Below are 18,299 nucleotides of genomic sequence, written 5' to 3' on the forward strand. Positions count from 1 at the left end.
TGTTTCGACCTTATTTGTCTGAATTGTCTTTACAACTTCATTTTTATTGAACTCAATGTTAATGAAGTAAATAGATCTTACCTAATCTATGTTTTTAGAAACAAAGAATTACTCTTTGTGACAGCTTCCAGGAAGCTCAGGCTAAGGCATTTTTCATGGATTAATTAATCATCCAGGCTCAGCCTCAGAGCCTCTTTCCGCGTCTCTGTTAATTTGCCGCACAACAGCAGCCACTGCCGTGAGGTCTGACTCATGCTTGGACACAGAAGGCTTCAGAGATGACAAAAGGCTGTTTCATTAAAGACAGAAGAAGAGGGTGTGCCAGACTCCAGGATCCTTCACAGGAATGACCTTCCTGAGCCTAAGTGGATAAAAAAGACAACCGATAGGTGTGCAAAGGACACTCTACGCACCCACAGGAAGATGGGAGTTGGGAAAAAGGATCTGGCTTGGAGCAGAAACAAAGCATCTTTTCCCCTCTAGATACAGAGAATCTCAAGTAATGGGTAAGACAAGGGCTTTTGCCAACATCAAGCTAAAATAACAAGTGGAATCAATGTGCTCTGGTGATGGCAGAAGCAAATCTGAAAGCAATTTGCACAAATGTCAATTCGTGTATAACCCTAACTTTTGAGACCACTGAGCAAGTGAATTGCCCATGTGCTCCATGTGGAGTTGGTTTTCCCCATCTCTCCACTCAAAAGTCATTTCAACAATCCTGACTTTCTGTAAGCTTTCAGCAGCCCTGCTGAGCTGCAAGACAGTGCCCTGAGACAGAAAGCCAAGGAGGAAAATCCAGAGCAGCTCCTTCTCTTCTAGGAAGCAAGGCCATCAAAGAGAAGGCAACTGAAGTTTGAGCTTCCTTGTTTGAAAACACCTTAGTCTGAGATAACAGTAGCTTACCTGGCTACTTGTTTTTGCACAGCTGTCATTGATGCTTACACTCAAGCCTTGCATTAAATTAGGAAATTAAAGAAGAGATAGTTGGAATAGCCTGACATTTAAAGTGTTCAGGCAACCAAGAAGATGCAAGACCCTTACATGGACTTTTACTTTTATCTAAAGAAAGCAGAATACATATAAAAATAAATCTAATGCCACAAAAAGCACTAATAAGGTTCATTTAGAAACCAGAGTTCATTCATTTAATGAACACTGATTAGCTCTATTCCAGGAGGAAGGGAAAAGGAGACGCATTTAACTTAATGACAGAATTTGCAGAATTTTAGGCACAGTTGCGTTGTATTCAGATTTCTCAACACACTAAAGATTCTAAAAAGGCATTTTTACTGAATTAGCACTTTCTATGGCATATAAGAAAAACCTGCATAGCATGTCACAGAAGCTTTATAGGCACAGATCAAAGGATTCTGAGCTTACCGCACCATCTAGTGTCTAGTGGGGGAAAGCGCAAGAACATGTTGATCATTTCTTTACACTACATACGTTTTCCTTCAACAGAATAACAAAACACAATCTCGACACCTCTCTAAGTTACAAAGAACATCTGTCATCTTAATACGGAAACTTTTTCACAAAGCTTCTCGAAAGTTCGCTTGTTTACCAAATCTCAATAGAGCTATGTAATTGAAAACTTCATTTATATCTTTATAATTCAGTACCCAAAGGTGCTAAAGATGCTCTCAATTTTATTTTCTACAAACTAATAAAAAGATAAACCTCTAACAGAAGTTCTCAGCTTTCTAAAAATTAAACAGTGTCCAAACCAAATTGAGCATACAGGAAATGCTACAGGATAGTAGAAAAGTAAAGTTAATGCAACAAACCTGTAAGCTACAAAAGTAAAAATCACAGTAAGAAAGTGGGTCTAAGTTTTCAGTTCAACTGGTTTTGCTCATTGCTGTCTTCTGAAAAGTACTAATCTGGCTAGTACGCACTAGGTTTTAGGTACATGAAACATAACAAGGCATGTCTAATGCCAATGTCAACTCTTATTCACATTCCCAAACAGTACTTATCTTAATCAGTATCCAAGCGTCTCAAAGAGACTTTCAGTGTCTAAAGACTGGATTTCTAATGACTCAGCACACAAAACTCCATAAAGCTATTAAAGAATTCTTTTTATATTTTGCTATCTAAAAAAACCCTTCTGAAGTAACCGATAATGATGAGCTCCACTAGGATATTTCTGGACTATATCAAACCATATAAAATGAAACATGAAATTATTGCCAAGTTCTTGAACAACTTGTACACAGCAACTTGATATAAAATTTAAGATTCTTCTGTTCTTTATAGTATGGACCATATCAGGCATTTTGAATCACACAGGTTAAAAAAAAAAAGATGGGCTGAATCCTTCCATCCTGACTGTTAGAAAATCTTTTAAGAATCCCTGGAACGTTTTACTTGGAGAAGTACACAGGGGCACAGACAGGTCTGTGGTCTCTTCGCATGAACTTCAAGCATCCACAAACCTTTTAACTGTAATGATGCAAGGCTGTGCTCAAGCTGTTGAGCTGGATTATGATATAAACCAAGATGCCCACTGGAAACTTGGGAGCAGAGGCAGGGCAATGGCACCAAGCATTCTAACTATACAGACAAGGTGTAACACCTATGACTTCCAGAGATGGTTCTGGGTATGGGTCAGTTGTGGGGGATGGAACCAGAAACCCTACTACCCTAAAGGGTAGTTTTATGACTGCATGATCTTCGCAGATTTCTTTCTAAATGAAAACAAAGGTATGGAAACAAGCAACTCTTTCCTCTGCCAAACTCAAGTCACTTCAGAAAAGCAATGTGATTAAGATGGATATGTGGCTTGGCAATAGGATAACACTTCAGTTCCAAAACATCTTAACCAATTACTTCTATGTTCAAGCATTTTTCTTTTATGACACTATTTCAAACAAAAATACTGGGCAAAATGATCCTATTGTCAGGTGTTTGCGCTGCCACTAAACACAAAAGACTGCCTCAACAGCTCTCTGAGATGTGCACCCTGGTGATGCAGACCCCACAGTGAACTTCAGGCAGTGAAACGCAGTCAGACAGCGATTTAGCCCCACTCAGCCAGGAGGCCACCCCGTGCTCATGGAGCATGCTGCCAGCTGGTGGCTGGTCAGACAGTCCTACTGACACACAAAGGGTGATGTGGTCTCTCTCGGTACAAGCAAACTTGTGAGACTTTCATTTACAGGCATTTTCCATTTGCACCAAGTTCTTTGACCTGTATTCAGAAAACTGGGGCAGAACAAGTCAACCTTTCCAATGCAAACAGCTCTCAGCGGAGCTTCCCAACAGCTTCATCCCACTGCAGCTGCCAGTTTCTCCTCACTCCTAAGAAGCTGACAGGCTGTATTTGTACCCTGACATTTGTTATATATCCTCAAAGCAGGATCCCAGCAGTTTCACCTCTCATGCAAAGCAACGAAATATTTAAAAAGCAGGCATATTTATCCAGCCAATCTTTTTTTAAAAAAAAGTATTCTCTGTTTCCCTAGGAAAGCATGCTATGGGTTGAGAAGCAGTATACTTTAGATTTAGCTATTATTCAGTGCAGCCATGGTTACACAATACTGTCAAGAAAACTGCTGAACGGTTAATGATATTTGACTATAGGATAGGAAGTCTATAATTTAAGACAACGACCACTTTTGATTGGATTTTGGGGAGTTTGGGGTGCTATTCCTCAACTATGTGGAAATCTCCATGACAAAACCTTTCCAAACAGGTATTTCAGTCAATTCCCAGAAACAAGTAAATGCAATGCCCATATTTTATATAGGAAGGGTATCACAGTGCCATGAGCATTAGAAGAAAGTTTATTCCAGCCTCCTGATAAAATTCTCTACCAAAGGTTAAAATACAGGACACACTCTACAGGAAAAAGCAAGTAGAAACTTCAAAGATACCAAGTCAAAGACAGAAATCCTCAGCCTGAGGATAGAACTTGCAGAAGACACAGATTTCCAAGAGGAAATACTATATATATCCTCTTCTCCCTTCACTTCAGGAAACAGCAGACAACAATAACTCTCTCCTGTGACAAAAGCAATTTAGAGTGGGAGCAGTTTTAAGGCAACTTTAGATGTCTGAGGATACCCTTTACATCGCTTCACAATAAGCTTTTTATTATCATTGCTCCATTACCAGCTTGGATCATGCAGCCTTACTTGAAAGTCTCCAAATGTGAAGAAAATTACCTAGTTTTGACTTTCATGAATAAGAAGCACCAGTATGATCTTAATACTCAAGAATCTCTAGAGGAACAGGGACATTTCCCTTCCAGGCAAGGGATTGTTCTGTCTATGATTGTCCCCTGAGGTTCCACAGAGGAGGTAATCCCTTCCAAATAACTAAATCAATCTACTCCAGTGTAAGAAGATATATCAGTGCTTGATACCACTGGTTTCTGCAGTATAAATTACATAAGCAACCCAGAAAGCTGCTAAAACATGCTAATATATGAAGACACAAACAACATACAAACCACACACAGGAGCAACAAGTACAGAGGGCAAAGACTAATTCACACAGCTGTCCCATGAAGGCTCAATGAAGACCAGCTGCAACCATATCAATCTTTAATAACAAATATTTCAGTTCACTTTTAACTACACTGTAATCACTCTGCTAGGCAAACGATGCCCATTTCATAGGTTTTGAGCACCAGAAAGAGCAAAGCCCATCTGCCTTGCTTGCTGATTAGTTGCCAGAATAAAACCCTTACACAGAACATCGCCACCTCTAATGGAAACATTCATTTTTTTTCTCCTCGCCAGACCCAATAGAAAATAAATTAGGAAAACCATCATGCTCATCACCATCTATGCTTGCTTCATTAGAGAAGTTTTAAGAAATTCAAGTTATTGCAGTCTTATTAAAGAGCAAACATAATTTTCAGGAATGGATTTCTTTTTGGTTAACGTGCAGGTTCACCATGAAGATAAGCATTTTTTGCCCAGCAAGATATATCAGAGTACACCAGCCACACATACAGAAAACCTTCTATAAATAGCTGCCTTAGATAACAGAGAGATGCCTCTATATCACTCCAAATTGTAACAAACCCCACAGAAAACAACAAGTACTTGAGTAATAAGGATCTGAATAGTGGTAAATGAGCTCCATTTTTAGGCATAACTTATCACTTTGATATAAGTTTCTGAGAGATGCAGAAACTAGGATTCCATCAGATGGTTACATCTATAGTAATTTTTTTCAATTTCTGAAGAAGGACAATCAGGAAGGGATTGTCATTGTCACCATACCAAAATCACTGTGATATTGAGGCCAAGAACCTGCATTATTCCTTTCTCAACTTACAGAAAAACAGGCTGATTTGCCAGGAATTGTTCAATTTCTTGCTTAAGTAAAAAACTCATATCTCAAAACAAAGCTTTGCCAACCAAACCATCACTTGTTACACTATAGCAAGCCTTTAAAACCCATCACAGGACAATCAGTGTTCAATAACACCTTTCACAAACCAACTTGTCTGTTCATATAACAAAATAAGTTTCCCAAGTATTTTATGCGACATGTTTTCTCGTATTTGAGGTCCAAAGCCACAGTGAATATGATCCTACCTTCAAAGGAGAAATGTGCGACTGTAAGACATATCCATGGACATTCTCGATTTGAGACAAGTTCTTCTCTGACACATGAACCAGCTCTGGGCCTCTCACTTCATGGGTTAATCGAGGCAAAGTATGATCATGTGGAGCATCCTCATCTTGATAACGATATTTCTAGAGAAAAGAGGGAGCAAGGAAGAACAAATTAGATTTAAGGAAGCAATGGACATGTATTCAAGTAAATATGGGATAACAGATGAAGTATAAGATACAAGTCAATATAATCCTTGGATTTCCAAATCTGTTCTGGAAAGAATACCTCATTCTTCACATTTCATCAGAGAAAAACATGGTATATCATACTGATACACAAAACTTCCACCAAATAGACATCTGAAACAACGTACTGGAAAAGGTTGACTATGAAGACATTTTTATCAGCTGAGCTGTAGTGTCAGCTCATATTTCACACCCCCAACATTAATAACTGCACTTCTACAGCGTTTCTGTGGAAAGTATTTGAGTCATTTTTCATTTAGCACCATGCATCCTGATGCTGGAGAGCACATATGCACTTCCACAGAGCCACACTCAAGCAGAAAATTACTCTTCAGTAAACTTTTCTCCTTACCCTGAACACTAATTAGCATGTGAGGTGTTATAGCTCTGTGATCCATGAAGATGCAACATGACAAAGAGGAAGCAAGAAGCCTGTCCAAGATCCAAAACAAACTTTGCAACGACAAGGAAAATGACCCTAAAAATGAAATTAAATTGCCAGATCAGTCCTTCAGCTTGAATCCTTTTTAAAATGGCACCAGCCATGTGGCTGATGGGCTCAGCTGTGTCTTGTAGTAGGGCCATGAAAGAGAACTAGAACCAGCTGTGTCTGGTAGGCGCAGTCCTGATCTCTCCTTATAGAGGTACCTGCAACACCTGGTTGCCAAAGCCTTGCTTTTTAAACCCAATGCACATAGATACTGCTGTTCTGAAGAAGACTATCAAATGAATTCATATGACTTAATCCATCTGTGGGAGATGTTGAGATGTTACAGGAGAGAGCAGGAGGATGAGAGCAGAGTGTAAATTGGGAGGAGACATAGGTCTTTGGCAATGAGAGGGAGAGATAATGTCGTTGTAAATGCTGTTTTCAGCTGACAGCTATGTGCTAAAATATTGCAATAAGGAAAATCAAAGACTAAAGAAAAGTCAAAATCAAAGATTAAGATTAATGTGAATAGCTATACAAGAAAAATAAAAAGTCTTATGTTCAGGTATGCGCACAAGGACATTGTGAAGCAGACCTCTGCATTTCACTTTGGCCACTCAGTTCTGGGATATTACTTTGTTTAATCATGGAATCACAGAGTAGTTTGGGTTGGAAAGGACCTTAAGCTCATCCAGTTCCAACTCCCTGGCATGGGCAGCGACACCTCACACTAAACCATGCCACCCAAGGCTCTGTCCAACCTGGCCTTGAACACTGTCAGGGATGGAGCATTTACGACTTCTTTGAGCAACTTGTTCCAGTGCCTCATCACTCTCATAGGGAAGAACTTCTTCCTTGTATCTAACCTGAACTTCCCCTGTTTAGTTACCCCTTGTCCTGTCACTACAGTCCCTAATGAAGAGTCCCTCCCCAGCTTCCTTATAGGCTCCTTTCTGACACTGGAAGGCTGCTCTGAGGTCTCCACGCAGTCTTCTCTTCTCCAGGTTGAACGGCCCCAACTTTCTCATCTTGTCTTCATAGGGGAGGTGCTCCAGCCCCACACTCATTGTTCCAAAGTAAATCATCCCTATTTATTCCTGCTTTCACTCTCAGGTATGGAAATGTTTCAGCAGTTGCCAATTATTTTCAGAATACCCATATGACATGATTTATTCTGTTCTTTTCTGGGATATGCCTGCAACCCTTCACGTACTCACTTTTCAGATAATTAATGAATATATAAAATGACTGGCAGCAGACAAATAATGTTTGGGCAGGAAGCCATAGCCTAATAGATGGTACTCCAACCAATGTCACATTTAAGGCTTGGCACATGGATCATTTAAGCCCCAAGCAATCAATTATATTTGAAGCCAGTGAGTACTCTTTCAAAAAAGAGATGACCACTCAGAGACAACCTCTTAAAGTGGGTCATTTGCTAAACCAGGATTAGGAGAAGTAGCCACAGACTACCAGAGTCATCTCCAGGGAACTGGTAAAATGAAATGTTCAGCAACAGCTTTTTTAAAGAGACAAGACAGAAGTACCAAAAGCCATAAAAAGCTTTGTCATAGAATCATTTAAGTTGGAAAAGATCTTTAAGATCAAATCCAACTGTTAAGCCGGCACTGCCAAGTCCACCACTAAACCATGTCCCCAAATGCCACTTCTACAAGCTTTTTAAATATCTCCAGGCACGGTCACTCCACCACTTCCCTGGGCAGCTTGTACCAATGATTGACAACCCTTTCAGTGAAGAAATGTATCCTAATATCCAATCTTAACCTCCCGTGGTGCATGCTGAGGCCATTTCTTCTCATCCTATCACTTGCTGCTTGGGAGACAAGACCAACCCCCACTTCCCTAAGACCTCCTTACAGGCAGTCATAAGAGAGTGATAAGGACCCCTCTGAGCCTCCTTTTCTCCAGGCTGAACACACTTAATTCCCTCAGCTGTTCCTCATCACATTTGTGCTCCAAACCCTGCACCAGCTCTGTTGCCCTTCTCTGGCCCTGCTCCAGCACCTCAATGTGTCTCTTGTAGTGAGATTCCCAGAACTTAGCACAGGATTCGAGGTGCGGCCTCACCAGCGCTGCTTACAGAGGGACAATAACTGTCCTGGTCCTTCTGGCCACATTTCCAATACAAATATTATACTATATATCATAGAATCATAGAATGGTTTGGGTTGAAGGGACCTTAAAGCTTATCCAGTTCCAACCCCCCGCCATGGGCAGGGACACCTTCCGCTACAGCAGGTTGTTCCAAGCCCCGTCCAACCTGGCCTTGAACACTGCCAGGGATGGCGCAGCCACAGCTTCTCTGGGCACCCTGTGCCAGCACCTCAGCACCCTCACAATGAAGAACTTCTGCCTAACATCTAATGCAGGCCCCTTTAGTCACTGGAAGCTGTTCTAAGATCTCCCCTGAGCCTTCTCCAGGCTGAACAACTCCAAAATCTCTCAGTCTGTCTTCATAGAAGATGTGCTCCTGGCATCTGATAATCAATATATATCATCATATATATATATATATTTACACTATTTTGTTCAGATCATTCGTGCAGCTTTACAGCACAAGAAGCCATCTAAGGTGGCATTGAAGAGAAAATATCTTTTTGACCATCAGTAAATCCTTTCCCCATCATGGTACTGTAATGTTGCTGTTGCATGAGAGCCAAGGCCCAGAGGAAATTGATTCATCCTGAGTCATTTGCTCCCAAAAAGCAGAACACTTACATGGATCGCCACTGGTAGACTTTCCCATGGAAACCTATGCTACATTTAATTATAAAATTGAAATCAATCACTTCATCCAATAACTGCGCATTCCCAGGACAAATACAATAATATCCAGATTCATGTGCCATAAATTGGGAAGTTTACAGAACAGATTTCCACTTTTCCATTTGCCTTTGTCTCCCTCCTATCCCAAGCCCAGCCTTCTTGTTCTTCACAAAGTATGAGCCTAGAGAATTTCTGGGTCAATCCTGTTATGTATTTGCCTCATGTTCTTAGCACCAAACCCATTGATTTTCATGCATCTTTCCTCCCACAGCATCTCTTCACTGAAATGCTCTCACCTGTGAACCAAAACATCTTGACACAGTGAAAAACTAATGATAAGACTGAAAATACCAAATCAGAATCAAGACTCTCCTGCAGAAATGCCTCATTTGTTTCCATTGCTCTGCCCTGATGGAGTCCTGGAAGTGTCTTTGAAATTACCCCATTCCCTAGAAACCAGAGTTTTCTCTAAGGGTTAATTCAAATTTCAGGAGGGAAAAGCATGATTGCACGGAAATGCTCCTCTTCATTTGACAAAAGAACAGGTGGATGTCTTATGATAATTAAATTACAAATCACTGCCTGCTGCTGACAGGGTATTGTACGCTGCCAACTAGCATCAGATATTTAAAATCCTCTGTAATTACCTATAATGGGGGAGTGGAGTGTGCTGCTGTGAATTTTTAATATGAACGTGCCTTTTTATAAGAGATCATTCTTCCTACAATGTGAGATCATTGCAGCATCACTGCTCCTTGCATCATAGTACTTAAAGTAGCATTTCTAAGGCTGTGTTTGCCAAAGAGGTGTCAGATCAACATGACTGAAGATATGAATCAATTAGAAGGTAATGGTCAAAAGCCTTAAATTTCCACAAAGCCAGTTGTCAAGGAAAAGGTAAAAAGAAAAAAAATTAAAATAAGATACATTAAATAAAGTTACAATGCAAGTGACAATAGCCAGACTGCTGCACCTGTATGGAAATATGGATGTGCTTACAACTCGCCTTCTAGAGATTGTCAAGGAATTAAGATAGTTGGGCATTTGTCATTTGATTTTGAGCCAAAAATAAATATTTTTTGTAAATATCCTCAGTATTTCTTTGCTGTTAGAACCTGTTTGCTTTTCAGAAAATGCAAACAGAACATTTCATTTTAGATCAACTCAAGCTGACCTGTGTCCTAAGCTGCTGAATGTGGTCCTGCTAGAGTTGCCATTCAAAAGCACATATCCCTGTTGTCTAAGTGGGTTTTTGGCTGGACCACACTGCAATACATCACACATTACTTCTGCTTTCAGTCGGACTGCTGCAAAAGGATGGAAGAAAGTGTATTAGAGAAGTTACAAGGCTCTACAACAACCTCTGAAATAAGAGCAGCCAATAAATCCTGGTCCTAAAGAGGATCTTAATCTACAAGAAGACACTCTGACATGTTGTCGTGGTTTAAGCCCCGGCTGTAAATTAGAACCACGCAGTTTACTTCCCCCCCCCCCCACTCCCCAGAGGGATGGGGAGGAGAATCGAAAGAATGTAACTCCCACGGGTTGAGATAAGAACAGTCCAGTAACTCAGGTATAACACAAATCACTACTGCTACCACCAATAATAATAATGATAAGAGAAATAACAAGGGAAGAAAATATGATACCGCTCGCCGGAAAAGAGAGCCTGACTGAAAAGAGGACGTGCCCTTCTGGGTAGCTCCCAGTTACATCCCCGGGCATGACGTGCTGTGGTAAGGAATACCTCTTTGGCTGGTTTGGGTCAGGTGTCCTGTCCCTGCTTCCTCCCGGCCCCTCCTCCTCCCTGGCAGAGCATGAGACTCACAAAGTCCTTGGTCAGTCTAAACATCAGTGTTATCAGCTTTGTTCCCAGGCCAAAAGTCAAAAACACAGCACTGCACCAGCTACTAAGAAGGAGGAAAAATGACTGCTACTGCTGAACCCAGGACACATGTGCAAAAGACACAGAGGCAAAAAAGTGATGCTGCTTTTCACTCAGTTCAAGCTTTGTAGTAGGTAGAGCTGATAGATATTAATGGTGGGGAAAAAAGGTACCACTTCACACTATGGTAACCCATTCATGAGTGGATCCTGCTCCCAGTGTCTCTTCAAAGCCAGACTGTTGAAAATACTCTGGCTAGCTTAGTATGGTTCTCAAAGGAAACAAAAGCAATATGTAGCTGTTATACATCATCATTTCGAGTCTCAAATACTGTCTGCTTTATGGTCCTCCTATGTCCTTTATAGCCTTTTCCCTTGATGCAGGATTTGAGGTGCTTTGCAACTCCCATGCAGATCAACCCCACTGCTAGTCATCTGCTCCAACCTTGACACAGGAGTTGCCTCTGAACAGGTTTAACATCATCCCCTTTTTGCACGATGTTAGATCTAGAATTCAATACACTGGATTTGTTCACAGTATTAGCAACAGGCAAAAACTAAAACCATAATAGACTTGGACAAAAGTTCAATCTGCAAAGTCTCACTAAAAACGTTAGTGTCCTCTTGCCTTATTTTTGTGCTCAGTCTGTTCAGTGGTCTTCAATGTGTTCAATTTTACTGGTGCTGCTCTCCAAAGGCAGCAAATTTCAATGTCATACAGATGAGTATCTTGAGAAAACAAACTTTACAATTTGCACACACAAGTCATTGGGCATTCATCCAAACATGAGTAGAAATAATGTTACTCATCCAACTGATTGCAAATGAGCAACACAGCTTGAATTCTGAATATTTGCAATCAATCCATAGAGTAAAAAGAAAAAAAAAAACCCACCCTCTTCTCATTATATAAAATGGAAGAAATCACAATCTGCTTGCCAAGACTGTGGAAGTAGATTAGGAAGCTTAAATCATTGAATAATTATACTTATTGTGAATGACTTGCTCTTTTGCTTATCAAGTAGATTTCTAACAAGCTTGTCACTATACCACAGCACTACCTTTCATCCAAGAAGCCCAAAGAGCTTTACAAGTGGCAGTCAAATCTGATAACATCCTGTTGAAAAAAAGTATGTGCATCATCTAAAGGTGGCTAAAATTAGGCACAGAAATACAACAACTTGCTCAAGGTCACAGAAAGAATCACTTAATTAAGCAATGGCAGAACTTTGGGAGGCTTTTCAGCCTGCTCTTCTCAGCCTGTAGTGCAACTACATTGACTTTAACAGTAATAATAATTACTATTATTTAAATGTAAGGTTGTAGGTTTGCTCCTGCCTTTGTAATTTTTTTTCCCCCACAAAATGTTACAGCAGACATCAGCCTTTTTAAGGTCAAGAATTAGGTTTTTCTTTGTGTCACTGTAATAGCTAGCAGTGCTTTGTGTAATTTATATTGTGCTATCTCTGAGAAACATGCAGTGACTTTTAGGAAAAAAAGAACTATCCTGTAAAAACCAAATTGTTTCACAGAAGAAACAGTACCAGTGCTGAATACTGAGAATTTGTATAGCTTTTCCATTCCAAACAACAAGAAGTTCCCTTTAGTCAGAAAGCAAGAAAAAAAAAAAAGGGCAAAGCTGTGATTTCTTCTCTCATTTTACTGAAATCAGCCCCGTTTTGCTCACAGGTATGTCTATTGAAAAAGAAATGCTAGTGTAATACATTGGAACAAATATATTTTACATTATTATCCTCATCTGGTTTTGGAAACCCTAAATAATTTACTTTTCATGATGAAGGAGTAGTGAAATGGACATTAGTCAAAGTACCTCTCCCTTGTATTAGCTGAACGTAATTACACCTTTCGCTCACAAGATGGCACAAAAACCATCGAGTTAAGGCATATTCTCACTTAACTATGTAGTGTTGCAGGAAAAAAGAAGCAGCTATGCAGTGTCATAGAACTTCAAATGATTTTTGCTTCTAACTGACCTGGTACCACGTTATTAACAAAAGATGGGAATTTTTTACATTAAGTACATATAACCAGGTAATGATCATACGCAAAGCTGGCAGCTAAAGAAAACTTTTAACAGTTCATACAAGCATCAGAAATTACAAACAAGTAGGAATCTATTGGTTTCTGCAGGCTTTAGCATGAACAAAAACATTATGTATTGACAAGATTGAGACTAGCCCAGAATGCTGCATTCCACAAGGAATTCTAAATCCTAATTAAAACCGCCTGCATGCAAATCTGTACCAGGAGGTATTCAGCTCCATATGCTGCATCACATTTTGGACCTGTTAACAGCATTGGTTTAGCCCTCTGGAGGTTGCTGCTTGCTATCCAATAATTTAAAATAGATTTTCAACTCCAAGCACCAGTATAAAAAAAGACACTCTAAGAGGGCGTCTTTGCTTGTATTAAATGGTGAATATGGCTGCAGACTGTAAATATCAGTAGCTTCAAAAAATACCCCGAGTCCAGCTAATGCTGATTGTTTATCTAAGAGGAGTAAAGGAAAGATGTGGGTGAAGCCATACAATTCATAAGCATCAGGCTGCAGCCACCTCTCTAGCCCCTTGTCCTGCAATAACATCACCTGCAAACTCCTTTTTACAGTTTTCAACATTTCCATTCAAAATATGGGTTTTTTTCTGATATTTCCATGTTTCCACAAAAACTATAGAAGTCTTCATGCCTCATTAGCTCCCTTCTTTGCACCTCCTTTCCCCCTGCAGCTCTTGATGCCCCAAGTCCCCACCACTCCCATTCCCTGATCTCTCCAATCCTGCTGTCGCCGTCCCTCAGCGTGGAAGCACTGAGCCTCACAAACTCTCCTTTTCCACCCGTTGCCTGAAGGAGTGAAAACAGATTCTGGCACGGGGCGGCTGTGCTGAGGTTACTACTGAGCATTTGGAGAGAGAGAGCTGGCAAATGCCAATTGCCGTGTCTCAGCTTCCCTGCCAATAAGCCTGCAGTGGGAAAGCAGCATGGCAAAACAAACACTCTGGTTTTGTATCAGAAGATTAAAAAGTTATCATGTAATGTAATGAATAAATAATATATTATTGTTGTCTGAAATGATGATACAAAGAAACAAACACAAACCACTAGTATTTGTACCTAAAATACAGACTTTGATTTAGTCCAGGTTTGCTCAGCATACGGCACAGTAGGCCAGTTATGTTTTGCACCTGAAACCGTCTTCCCAATCTTCACTCTTGGGTGCCCTACCTCACTGAATTTATACAAAATGCAGGACTCCTCTTCCTAGTTCACAGTACTAGTGACTTCTTTGTAGTTATCTAACTACAGCAAACAAGAAATGCACATGATTTGTGTCCATTCGTTTTGCATCTAACTACTGATTTAAAGCTATAACTTTGTATTATCATCACATTATTTCCCAGTGCCCTTCTGAGAATCAGCGAATAGGGTAGCACCTACTGAGTTACTCCAGAGGATAACCAAAACTTGTCCCCTAACTCATAGCCCTCATGGTGCTTGAGTAGATGCAGTTGTGGGATTTTTGTCTCCTCAAGCCTGCCCAGTTTCATAATTCTAGTTTGGGACACCAGGCAGTGTTAGCACCCTGTCATGATCACTGTGTAGAGCCCACAGACTGAAGGGATGCTGTGCGACTGTGCTAATTCTAGTGTTAATTATGCTTCCCCAAAAGGTCCCCCTGTAGGGAATCTCTGGAGAAGGATAGTCTCTAGGGCTGAAGCCTTTCCCACGATGCCCATGAGTTCATCTTATGTCCAAGTATCTTCTCTGAGCAGTCTTGGTCTTCCATCCTGCTCCTTTGCTTGTACTGATCTTCCACGGATCAAGATTAGAGTTCTTTTACATGTGTGTCTGAAGTTGAATTATGCCCTTATGGAGCTCCCAGCCTTGAAAAATAGGTGTATTAGCACCTACACAGCACAGTAATTTCTTGAGACAGCATTACCAATAAGAAAAAGATGAAAATGTTCCCCTGAGTACTCTCCTTTCTTGAACACATACATAATCCAATACAGGGGTCTTTTCCTGCCGGTGCTAAAGTAAACCAAGGGATCTCTAATGTGTAACAGCAAATGCAAAGAAGTCTGACTTGAGATTTCTCCAGGAAAGAGAAGGAATAGAAAAATCATCAAAGCAGGAATCAGAGCAAATGTGGATAAAGATCAAAGCTCAGGTGGTAAAAACAGAAAAGGCAAAGAACTTCAGCATCTGCAGGCTCTAGGGCTCAAAAATACTTGTGAAAGCCCTGGGAAAAGCATTTGTCTTAAAACCAGTGATAAGTGTTACCCAGTGGTCACACAGTCCTCTTTCTCATGAGTGCTCCCATTGACACTCTTGGTTTTCCTACAATCCCACATCTAAATGAAATGAGGAAAACTAAACTCTCTATATCTTAAATTAGGACTCAATTCATAGTTTGAAAGGTAAATCTTCTGAGTAATGTGCTCAGCAGTCAAGGAAGAATGATTTCCTCATGAATCCTATCACATTCACTGTGCAGGCAGGGCAGCTCTTTGGGAATTGTGTATTGAAGGACACAGGAATTGTGTGCCTGTGGGATTCCAGTATCGTTTCTTACAGAAATTGGAGAATTCTAGACAAAGGCTACATGAGGCAAAAGGATGCCCTCAGGCTAAGACTGAGGAATGCTATTGCAGAGAACCTTCTGTTCTTGCCTTTGCCACAGATGTCTCATGCAATGCTATGCATTTCACACAACCTTACTATCCACAGGTATAGAACTGAGATATTCCTCACTTTGTAAGGTCTTGGTGGACACAAACCATCAGGTTTTGCAGATGTGCTGAGCATCAGTAGCTTCACCTGAAATCATAGGGACCTGGGCTTTGTACATTAAAAATGCAACGGAATCTTGTGCCCTCCAAGAAGTCAGTCTAAGCTGGAACTGGCATCAGCTGACATTGGCCACCTAAACCCAAAACTTCTGGTATAAGCAGGTCAACCAGGTTCCCTTGCTAATAGCTGGAACATCACAATATAATTATTATTTATATAATAGATCTATTTTTATATATATTTTATTATCAAAGAACTGCTCACTCAAGGTAGTTTTTCTCTCCTTTTTTTTTCTAGCTTCGACTGAAGACAGTTTAAGATTTAAGCATTTTGAATGAGATGAAGTTCATTCTTGATATTTCAAACTGGGCACAGAAACAAGTTGATTCATTTGACCTTAATTCTTTAGTTAAATGTTCTAATCACATGAGTGAAAATTATTGTGAAATAAAATCGTTAATTTTAATGGCATGATTGGATATTGTGATTAGGCTCAGTATAACAATAAAATCAATTAAGAAATGAATAGTTCAGCAAATAGAGTACAGTTTGGACTGCATGCATTAAATAATGCATGGAGACATATGCTGAATGTAAAATGCCATGTGAAATACCACTCCATGTGACTGAAAGAAACAGAGGGCCTGTGAAAACAAAAATAACTGTAATTGCAAATACATTTGAGTTATATTACACTACATTACAATATATGGCTACAGAGGGCCTGCAATAAAGTTGCTTAGACCATTTTAATTCTTGCATTTCCTACATCTGAGTGGTTAAACCCTGCCAGCCCATAGTTCTTTGAACACGGAGTATGCATATGTAAAAAAGCCTCATAAACTTTAATAGCATTCCTGCTTCTTTTACTGTGAAGAAGGTATAGAGATAAGTATTGAATTTTTCAGCATTTGTGGAAAAATGGCTCATTTTAAATGAAAATACAAATGTTTTGTGTGCATAAACCTGAAAAATAATCTTACTGTTGTCACGCTGAAGAACCCAGACCATTAGCTCTGAAGATAACATTCTTTTTGTACCAAACCAATTTTTGTTGTAGGTGAAAAAGTTATTTCAAGTCTCAAATATCTGCTGTTTTTATCAGTCTCCCTTTGCAAAAGCTATAATGTTTTAACAACAAGATGGATTTAGCACAGCTAGGTGTTGAACAGGTCAATGAAACACGTTCGTGTCAGGTGAATTTGCACTTGCTTGACATCTGTTGAGAGCGGAGTTCAACATTTCTAAAACAGGGCACTTACCGAAAAATCAGCTTTGGACCTTTGGGTCTTAAGCCTTCTACAGCCTTTCTGTACAGCATAATTGTAGCAAAATAATCTGTGTTTTCAGGTACTTTAATAAGCCTGGTTATGGCACAAGCAGACAGAGTAGCTGTAATTATAAACTGAATATGGAGAAGCAGCAAGCTGTTATATGAATTGCTTTACTGAGGCTATCATCAAAATCAGTATTTCCTCCTTTTCAACTGTCCACAATCAGCCTAATTCTGAACCAAGGAGTTTATGGTTCTAGGGCAAGCTCCTTCAGGTCTGGTCTTATGGCAACACATCAAAGAAAAATGACTCCCAGGCTAGGAGGCAGGCAGGAAGAGAATATCCCATTAAAGTGCACTACCTGCAGGTACACTGAGTTTAATGTAATGGGAAAATCTCTTGGGCTTACATCTTTGAGTCCACAGAGGGAGTGAATCCACCACTCCTTAGGCCACAACTTGCCTGAAATGAAGAGGAAATGGCTTATCAACATCCCCACTTATTCCATTTCAAAATAAACTAATAGAAGTTGTACACCTGCATTTTTTGAAGAGCCAAGCACAGCCTTTCTTAGATCTTAAAGTCCCATAGGGCTTAGCCTGAACTAAGGCAATGAGTGGGTCCTGGTGAATAGAACTGCAGGTTCTAACAAAGGGGTATATGCACAGTTTTCTACTATCTGTAGAACTGCTTTTAGAACCAGGCACCTAAAAATTGCTCTTTTCTTATTTGGACAGGTAAGAATTTGTCACATTTGAACTTAAATGTGGAAAACAGACAGTAATTACTCTGTTGGATGGAGAGAATCGTTCTCTGTTGCGGCTACTGCAATTTTGGGATCTCTTTCCGCAGTCATACTGGAAGAATAGTCTTATTTTTTTATTTTGAAGTGATCTTAGCATTCAGTTTTGAAATAAGATAACTGGGCTTCCAGTCTCTGCAAATATAAGCTAGACTCCATGCCCAAATGATCAGGCATTTGTTTTCTGTCATGTTATATGTATGTCTGGCAGGGTTAATACAGCCTGAAAAGTTCTCAGGAGCTGAAAAATGCTATAAAAATTCAAATTTATATTATATGGCAGAGAAGACTCTCTGGGCACCAGACAGTGATTTAGATGGAAATTTAATACCAGCCCATTTGATTTTCTAGAAAATCAAAATTCTACATTTCTTAACCTGAATACCTCAAACTTTACTGGTTTTGAAAGCTACTGCCTGACTGTTCTGTTGGATACGTTTGTGTCATGGTTAGGTCTGCTTATCTTTGTGCTGAATTCTACAGCATTT

General features: G+C 39.9%; 1 protein-coding gene across 5 annotated transcripts in view; it reads right to left on the minus strand.

The window, feature by feature from the left end:
* Positions 1–18,299, minus strand: part of DLG2 (discs large MAGUK scaffold protein 2) — a gene marked incomplete at both ends in the record, with an annotated part of 868,631 nt that overhangs the window by 545,750 nt on the left and 304,582 nt on the right. For all 5 annotated transcript variants that reach the window (XM_080612545.1, XM_080612549.1, XM_080612548.1 and 2 more), the window contains one exon: positions 5,556–5,717. In XM_080612545.1, the coding sequence (XP_080468671.1) occupies positions 5,556–5,717 (162 nt within the window). The remainder of the gene's footprint in view (positions 1–5,555; positions 5,718–18,299) is intronic.

This window comes from Psittacula echo, assembly GCF_963264785.1.
Source record: "Psittacula echo genome assembly, chromosome: 3".
NCBI classification, from domain to species: domain Eukaryota; kingdom Metazoa; phylum Chordata; class Aves; order Psittaciformes; family Psittacidae; genus Psittacula; species Psittacula echo.